We start from the raw sequence: 8,492 nt of genomic DNA, 5'->3' as shown, positions 1-8,492 counted from the left end.
CCCGTCCTTAAGTGCCACCTCTACATGTATTTTTGAACACTCCCAGGTGTGAAAAACGCCAATCACTTGTTTTTAAAATTTTAAAAGTTTAATAGTAATAAAATGGTTATAAAAATAACAATACAATTACAGTAATAATAATTTGGACAATTTGAATTAGGACAATATGAGACAATAGAAATAAAGAGTTACGGATGTCCGGGTACCTTTTTCTGGGCAGCACGAGCCCGAAAAAGGACTCCCGTTAACAAAGGATTAACCCTTAAAAACAGTAGCCTGTTGCACATTCATACACTTCATACATGATGCATAAATTCCATTCAAACACAGAATTCTGTCTGGTCACCGTCAGCTTCTTCCTCTGAATCCTAACAGTACCTTCGAGGCGGGAAGAAGTTCGTTTCTTCTGATAATGGAGCAATAAATTCCCTTTCTCTGAAAGATTTAGGTGTCCTGTGGCTGCTATCTCACTGCAAGTCCTTTCTTTAAAAAAAGTATCCTACATAGCATAGTTTCTATTTTAACATTTTTTTATAACATAAAACTATATTTAACACACTACTTAAGAGAATTAATACAGCATTACTTTCTAACACAACACATATAATATCCATTTTAATATTTGCGAAAAGCCAATCATAAAATAGGCATTTTTCACACGGGGTGGTCCCACTTTCCCTGGGCAGCCCGTTCCAATGCTTAACCACCCTTTCCAAGAAGAAATTTCCCCAGTATCCGATCTAAACTGCCTCTGGCAAGACTTGAGACCTTTTCCTCTCGCCCTGTGGCTCATTTCCATGGAAGCAAAGCCCTGACGTGGTTAAGCCCCGCACCCCGAGGCAGTTTGGCACAGCAGAGTCGCTTCTTCCCAGACACCCCCACACCCCTGAGGGCACCTGCTCAACACCTGCAGGAAGGTTTTGACCCCATTGTCCCGCAACCCGGTGTGCCTAAGGGGTGTTTGCCAGCGATATACCCCATCAGCCGCTGCCATTTTCCCGTTTTGGACACGCGTGTGTGTCTGAAATCCCAGGATTTCACTGCCTTGCGCCTGCAACGCAGGCAGAGGAGCCGTGGTAGGGATGGAAGGGCTGCGGGGGAAAGGGACCGGTGGCTATTTCTGCACGTTCTCGCCCTTGGGTGAGGTATACCCCGCCGAGTCAGAGTAGCTCCATCGGCCACGGGTGCTGCAACCCACGCCCACGATTTTGGGGCGATTCGGGAGGTTTTTTTGTCACTCTGGAGCTCGCCGCCCGTGGGGCGGAACTCTGTGTCCGGGGCAGCACGGAAGGTTTCCAGCGGCGGACGCGGGGGGCCGGAAGGCGGCTGCGGCTCCGCCGGGGTGGCGGCATGGCGGGCTGGGGGCGGCTGGCCCGGCTCGGCGGGCGCCTCTGGGCGGCGGCGGCGCCGGCTCCCGTTCCCGGACACAGGTAGCACTACGGCTGGGAGGGGAAGGGGCTGCTCCGGGGGACGGGAGAGAAAGAAGCAGCGGCAGGAACAGCGGGGAGCAGAGCGTGGTTCCGGCCCTGTCGCAGCCCCGAGGTTGTAGAATGGCCTGGGTTGGAGGAGACCTTGAAGGCAATCTAGTTACACTCCCCTGCTGTGGGGAGGGACGCCTTCTGCTAGACCAGGTTGCTCACAGCTGCATCCAGCGTGGCCTTTAGCGCTGCCAAGCATCCACAGCTTCTCCGGGCAGCAGTTCCAGTGCCTCACCACCCTCACAGCAAAGAATTCATTCCTTATATCTAGCCTAAGCCTACTGTCTTTCAGTTCGCACCCACTCCCCCTCGTCCTATCACTACAGCCTCTTGTAAGTAATTTTGCCTCGTCCTTTCCAGTAAGTTCCCCCTTCAGGTGCAGGAAGGTGAGGGGCCCTGAGCCGCCCTTTTCCCTCGGCCCTGGCGCCGCCCTTTGGAGAGAGCTCCGTGTGCAGCCGCTGGCAGCCCTGGAAGCTTTGTTCGGGGTGCCAGGGTTACTGCCGGGGCATTCCAGCCTTAGAAATAGCCCCAGCCTGCGTGGGAGTTATGGCAGGACAGGCGTGTTCGCGTCCAAAGCGTCTTTGCAGCAAAGTGAGCGAGTGACCTGCCGTGCTTGGGTCACCTTGGCCCGCTGGCCACGTGCATGCACTGCCTGTACTATTAAATACTCCTTTGTGCATTCACTGCCTGTACTATTGAGTACTCTTTTGTTGACGTTGCAGAGGATTAGGGAGCAGTCAAGCCTTTTTCAGCCCTCATAACATTATGGCAGGACACTGAGCTGTTGAGCAGTGTTTGTAGAATCAGAGAGTTGTTGGGGCTGGAAGGGAGCTGAGGAGCCAAGTTCTAAGCTGAGGTCCCAGTTCTTTCTCACCGTGTGACCAGCCCTGAGGTCAGACCACGTTGCTCAGGGCTTTGTGGTTTTCGGTCTTGAAAGCCTCTAAGGACAGAATCTGCACAGTGCCTCTAGACCCCAGTGCCAGTGTTAGATTGTCTTCAGGCTGAATATTTTTTTTCCTTAGGGCAAATCTGAATCCCCCTATTCAGTTTTTAGCACTTCTCTCACTCTCCTGGTGTGCACCTCATGACATGGCCTGCCTCAGCCTTGTCAGTAGCTTTCTCACAAATTATTCCATGCCACTTGTGGATGGGACTGTGCATTTCTGCTTTATGGATTTCACTGGATTCCTTGTTGACTTGTCCCTCTGGCTGGCAGAGGGACCCCCTTGGGCATCATCCTCTGCTCCCTTCAAACATAAGAACAGTGCACTCATCCCCTGTATCAGAGGCCACTGAAAAAGATATTGAACAGGACAAGTTCCTGAATAGATTCTTGGGGAGCTCTGCTTGTAACTGGCCTCCTAGTAGAGTCCAAACCATCAGCTGTGACTCCTTCACCTGATCATCCAGCCAGGTTTTTGCTCTGCTGATGGCCCACCCATCCATGCCATAACATCCCATCTTGGATAGAAGGATGCCACAAGAGATTGTTTTAAAAAGTCTTGCTAAATTTAAGGTAAACAGTAACTACTGTAATCTCTTTGTTCATGGATCTAGCTGGGGTTTTTATCTTAAAAGGAGTGGTTGGTTGGTTGGTTGGTTTGTTGTTGCTTGCTCCCCTTTGGTATAATTCAGAATATTTAGTCAAATGGCAGATAATTAGGTGTTTTATAAATTTGATGTAAAATACATGTTATGAATATGTTATATATACTTTTTGTACTGATAAGACGCTCAAAACCATTTCCCACCTCTGGAAAGGGGTCAGCTGGGCTTTGTAGTCAGACACATCAACAGTTCAACATGGTGGCACGAGCATCTTTCTGAGGAGAATGTGGAGTTCCTCAAGAAGATAACTGCAGAGGAGTACAAAGCTCAGACAGCCAGCAAGCTGTGCCCTCTGAAAGATGAGCCATGGCCACTGAATAAGTGGACACCAGGTGAGGAAGTATCTCTTCTGAAATACCTGTTCATGCTGAAATTAATACTGTTGTAGTGTTGTTGAATTCAGTAACATCAGGATTGTGTCTTGTGAGGTATTCTCCTTTTGGCTTTCACATCAATCACTCAATAAATCCCCTGGTAGCTAAGTAAATGTAATACATCAGTTCTCTAAAAAGCATTTAAAATATTACAAGATGTTAAGAACCTCTAAAGACCTTTAGGTTCTTAAGGATAGTTTTTAGTCCAGCTCTTGGCCCATCCCACTGCTCTACGACAAGATAATAAATTAAGAATTCAAAAAAGTCTCCTTAGAGTATAAAGTGTATGAACTTGAAAATGCTTTTGTGAATATTGCTGGGTGGTGAAGAAAAAGTGAAATATAATGCATCCCGCTTCTGGTCTGTGATTAGAATTTCTTATGGACTAGAACACAGAATTAAGTTTTTGAACTTTTAAAAGGGTCGCATAATTTGTATGGCATACTTGACAGGTTGCCATTGCAAAGACTGGGGTGGGAAGGACCTCCTACAGCAAACTTTTCAATAGTTAGTTTAGCTCTAATACATGGGCATTGTGTTTTGAAAAAGAAAAACAAACCAAAAGTAGTTGCATTTTTTATCAAACACAACTGAAACAGATAAAACTTTACTGCTGGTGGGGTTAAAAACCCCCAGCCCACCTGCAAGGATTTAGTGATGTTTTCTTTCCTTCACCTCCTTAGGAGAGATCAGAATTCATGGGATTTTGCAGATTATTGTTTGAACTCTTTCTATTATTAAGTGTAAAGGTGCATCCATGTTCTGTTTTGATTCACAGATTCCATCAGAGTTGGTGTTGTTGCAGTAAAACTGGGAATGATGCCAATATGGACCAAATCAGGAGAAAAACATGCTGTCACATTACTTAAGGTGAATTAAACCATAATGAATTTAATCCCCTGTAATGTATTCAGTTTGTAAAGCAGCTGTTTCAAGGAAAAGTGAAACTTACTACTTGTACAGAGTAGGAAATCCTGAAAGAAAGCAAAGATTTCTTTCAGTCCTGTACAGTACACCACGCCCATTCTGTTTATATCCATCCATACTTTCTAGGAGTGCTCTGCCCTGCTGCCTCAGCTATTCAGGTGCTGCAGCGCTGTGAGTGGTGTTACCTAGGTGATGCAACAAAGCTGGGGTTAACTATCCCACTTCAATTCTTTTCTTTTTCCACCTGTGGGCATGTTTGGGTTACTTTCACCTTGGTTTCTGTGCCCTTGTAGCCCTGAAGCTGCTTCTTCATATTCTCTGGCAGCTGCTCTTGTGATGAAGCCTTTTGCTGAGTGGCTGCTGCCACAAGAGGAGCCACTGCTGTGAAGGCCATCAGGTTTACAGGGCAAGGCAGCAGGAGTCTAAAATGGGGGCTCTGCTTGTGTGCTGTGAATGCTTACAATAGGGATTTTGCAGACCTTGTGTGAAAAAGATGATTATAATTTCTAGAGCATTTATGAAATCAGTTTGCATTCTACTAATTTTGTTTTTCTGAAGTAAGCCTTCAGTTCACTGGAAAAGCAATGTCAGTGGTAAAATCACAACACACTGTCTTACTTTTAGACTGTATCTTCTGTTATGAAAACAGAGACTCACTTTGCTGTTTTGTTGTCTTAATGTATCTGCTTATGCTCAGATGAACACATTTTCTTTTCTCTAGGTCCAAGATTGCCATGTCTTAAGATATGTTTCAAAGGAAGAGTCGGGTGGAAAAACAGCTAAGCTGCTTGTTGGAGGCAAAAATGTATCTCCTTTTTCTGTAAGTGAAGCACTTTGGGCGTCACTGTTGGAATAGTTGTTTCTGTTGTGATTACACTACAAAAGTAGCAGAAGTAGACTTCTCTAAAAGATTTCTTGGCATACAAGCGTGCTTTGTAATTGATCTTTTGTCACGTTCACCTTTGTAATTTCCTAAAGTGAGTGTAAATTCTTGGCTAAGAGAATAGCAAGAAGAACTTTCTGAAAGTTTTACCTGTTAATTTTCTAGGAAAGCTATGGGTTTAGGAATTTGCTTTGATGTGCAGTGTCCCATGCTGGTGAAAGCATTTGAAGGACCACTAGCAGTGGAAAAATGTGTGTTCTTTGTGACTGGGTACAAGCAGTTGAGCTGAGGACTGCAAGATACTTCACTTTTATACTAACACACTTCAGGAGCCTGTTGTAAACTTAGTCAGTTCCATCACTTGTTTACAACTTAGTGCTCTGGCTTACTCTTCTGTAAAGAGAAAGCCAGAGCACTAAGTGCTCTTTTAGCTATAGTTCTAATTTTTAGCTATAGTTCTAATTTTTCCCCAGGTCTGTTGACATTGTTTAGTTTGCCTGTAGTTCTGCTGGTAAGTAACTTTAAGACTTCCCTTTTCAAGAAGATAGCTTCATGATTGTAACTCCTCAACTCACCATATGACTTTGTAAGCCATATCAAAGCCACTCACTTATTTAGACATCCCAGTTGCTTTATGTGGAATTCCCAGATATCTCCAGTGGCTGAGGTTGTCTGGCAGAGCTGTCATTCCCCAGGATGAGTTATAGATCAAGCAGGAACGAAGCATTCCCTCAAAGGATGTTTCTGTGATGCATTATTTCTGTAAAATATAATTTTTCAATTCTTGCAGTATGCTGACATTCATTTGTCTGATTTGGGCAAGTAAAAAAATCCCAGGACTCATGACTACTAAGCAGATTATCTCAGTTCATGATCATGGATTTTTGTGGGCATAAATTTCCATTTTTCAAACAGATGGTTATCCCAGGGCCTCAGAATTATTCTGTGTACTTGTTTCTGCTTTAGTGGAGGTAAGAGAAGGACCTTTTTTCATTTGATAGATCTGTTGGCTTTTTTTGTATATTCTGCTGATTTTGAACAGGCTTATACTTCAAGGTACCATTCATTTATTCAGTTGGTTTATGCCATGTTTGACTAGCACAGCTTCTACTCTTCAGGTGTCTATTCTGCCACTTCAGTCCATTTACACCTTCCAAGTATGACATTTTCCAGGCAAAATGACAGCTGTGTTTTTTTCTTTCCTCTTACTTTGGTCTAAGACATGCAAGAGTCATGGGAATAATGTTTTCAAGTTGTATTTTGCCCATTAGACTCCTTAATCTTTTCATTAAGATGATGTTACCTGTAAATCCAGTATGTTGTCAGAGTAAAAACATGCCAGAAGTAACGAAGTATGAAGAAAACTTCTTTTTAAACAGCCCCTATGAAAATTTCTTCAAAGCAGAACTATGGAAAATGTCAACTCAAGGACTTTTTAGTAATGTGAGTTATGTTCAAGACTTTCTTTGGGTATAACTTTTCCCAAGTTAGTATCTGTTAATTTGTTTGAACTTAGACTCATTTTAATAAATAAATTATTTAAATATTCTTTGAGCAGTCTTTGGTGAGGTCCTGGCCTGAGACTGAGCTTTGTATTATTATTATTATTATTATTATTATTATTATTATTATTATTATTATTATTATTATTATTATACTGAGCTCTGTATTATTATTTTTGACATCATCATTGTATAAACTAGATAATTCCGGAGGAAGAATTTGGCATGCTGATTCTGGGCAGATTTACTTGTTAAGGTGCTAAGAAGTGATGTATTTCTGTGGTGTAGCTGCAAATTTGGATCATTGTTTTCCTGTGTTTATCAGCCTTTTTATATGTTTCTTTTCTCTCAGAAGTATCAGAAGTGAGATATAAAAGAAAGCTGAGTGTTACTGTCTTGTTTTAGCATAAGCCATTTCTCTTTTGTTAATTCCTCATAGGAACATCTGTCTTTCTCAGATTCCTCACATCTACTGGTTTTTAATGAGTTCAATCAAACGATTCCTTCAGTAATTTTTCTAACAAAGAATTTCCTGCATTTCTTTGGAGTGTCACATTGCTTTAAAACTGATGAGGGGTATTGCATTTTTAGCAAGATTCATTTTTCCTTTTCAGTTTGATGTATGTCACTCTGTTATAAGTGAACAGATTTTTCATGATTTTTAATGCACAGTTGTGCTCAAAAGTAAGTTCTGTCAATGCTCAGACTTTTTTTTGTCAAAAATATTTTATATGCTTCCTTTAAGTGAGGGCATATCCATAATTTTCCATTAATACTGGAAGGTATTGTTGGTGTTTTTAAAAATAAGGAACATCTGAGAATTCACTGTGTTCTCCTGTTCAATATTGCCTTTTTGGAAGGGTTTGTAAAGACTGAAGTGTTTTGTTTGTAAAAATACATCTCTGCCTTGGCTGTTTGAAGAGGAAGTGCTGTTACAGTGGAACAGTGCAAGGCTACAGCCTAGAGTAGGACTCTTGAGATACAAGTGAATTTTACCCTTTGACTTCACCATACTCTTCTTCAGCTGTGGTTTCTCTTTCCAGCCCCCCCTGGTGAGCACAGGGCTCCCCTTGCTGTAGCTTAAGGCATCAGTTTTACATAACTGCAAATAAAGGACTGATATACAGGCACTTAGTTGGAATTCCACATCTTTTATTTTTCATTCATACATATATTTCTGCAGATTAAAACAGGTGCTTCACTGATCCCTCAAATATTTGTGGTCTTAGGAGAGGTTTTGTATGTAGTTGATTCTGTTTTTTTAAAGGTATTTGAAGTATTTTGTACTGTGACCTCAAGTTAAGAAATGTCTTGGGAAACATTTTTCACTCTCAAAGACAGATTCATAAACTTAAAATTTCTGGGTTTTTTTCTAAATCATAGATCTTCATCATCTTGCTTCCTCATTCTTCATAAAATTTCCTCTGTTCTAACACTTTCCAACAAATGTTCAAAAACAAAAGAAAGGACAACATGCAGATTTTCAAAACTGTTTTCAAGTACACTAAGTAACATTTTTATAGTTGTCCACATTACTTGCTCTTAAAATACACAAAATAATTTTTGAGAGAGGGAACTGCACAGGAGTTTTGAGAAGCAGACCTCAGAGATGAGATTATCCAAGTGTGACATATTGTTAGATGCTTAAATTGCTTTCTACCAGAAGCCATTTGAAGGAAAATCACCTGCATCTCCTTTTTTTTTTTTTTTCCTGTGGCCG

The 8,492-nt window shown here is 42.0% G+C and overlaps 1 protein-coding gene across 1 annotated transcript in view; it reads left to right on the top strand.

Moving 5' to 3' along the window:
* The first annotated feature begins 1,053 nt into the window (after positions 1–1,053).
* MRPL3 (mitochondrial ribosomal protein L3) overlaps positions 1,054–8,492 on the top strand; it is a 28,620-nt gene continuing 21,181 nt past the window's right edge. The window contains exons 1-4 of the mRNA XM_005481002.3: positions 1,054–1,430; positions 3,240–3,418; positions 4,239–4,330; positions 5,109–5,207. Coding sequence (XP_005481059.3) covers positions 1,351–1,430; positions 3,240–3,418; positions 4,239–4,330; positions 5,109–5,207 — 450 coding nt within the window. The 5' untranslated portion in view covers positions 1,054–1,350. The remainder of the gene's footprint in view (positions 1,431–3,239; positions 3,419–4,238; positions 4,331–5,108; positions 5,208–8,492) is intronic.

The sequence above is a fragment of the Zonotrichia albicollis genome, chromosome 1 (assembly GCF_047830755.1).
Source record: "Zonotrichia albicollis isolate bZonAlb1 chromosome 1, bZonAlb1.hap1, whole genome shotgun sequence".
Taxonomy (NCBI): Eukaryota; Metazoa; Chordata; class Aves; order Passeriformes; family Passerellidae; genus Zonotrichia; species Zonotrichia albicollis.
The sequence above is the reverse complement of the archived record's forward strand: the minus strand, read 5'-3'. Positions and strand labels throughout refer to the sequence as shown.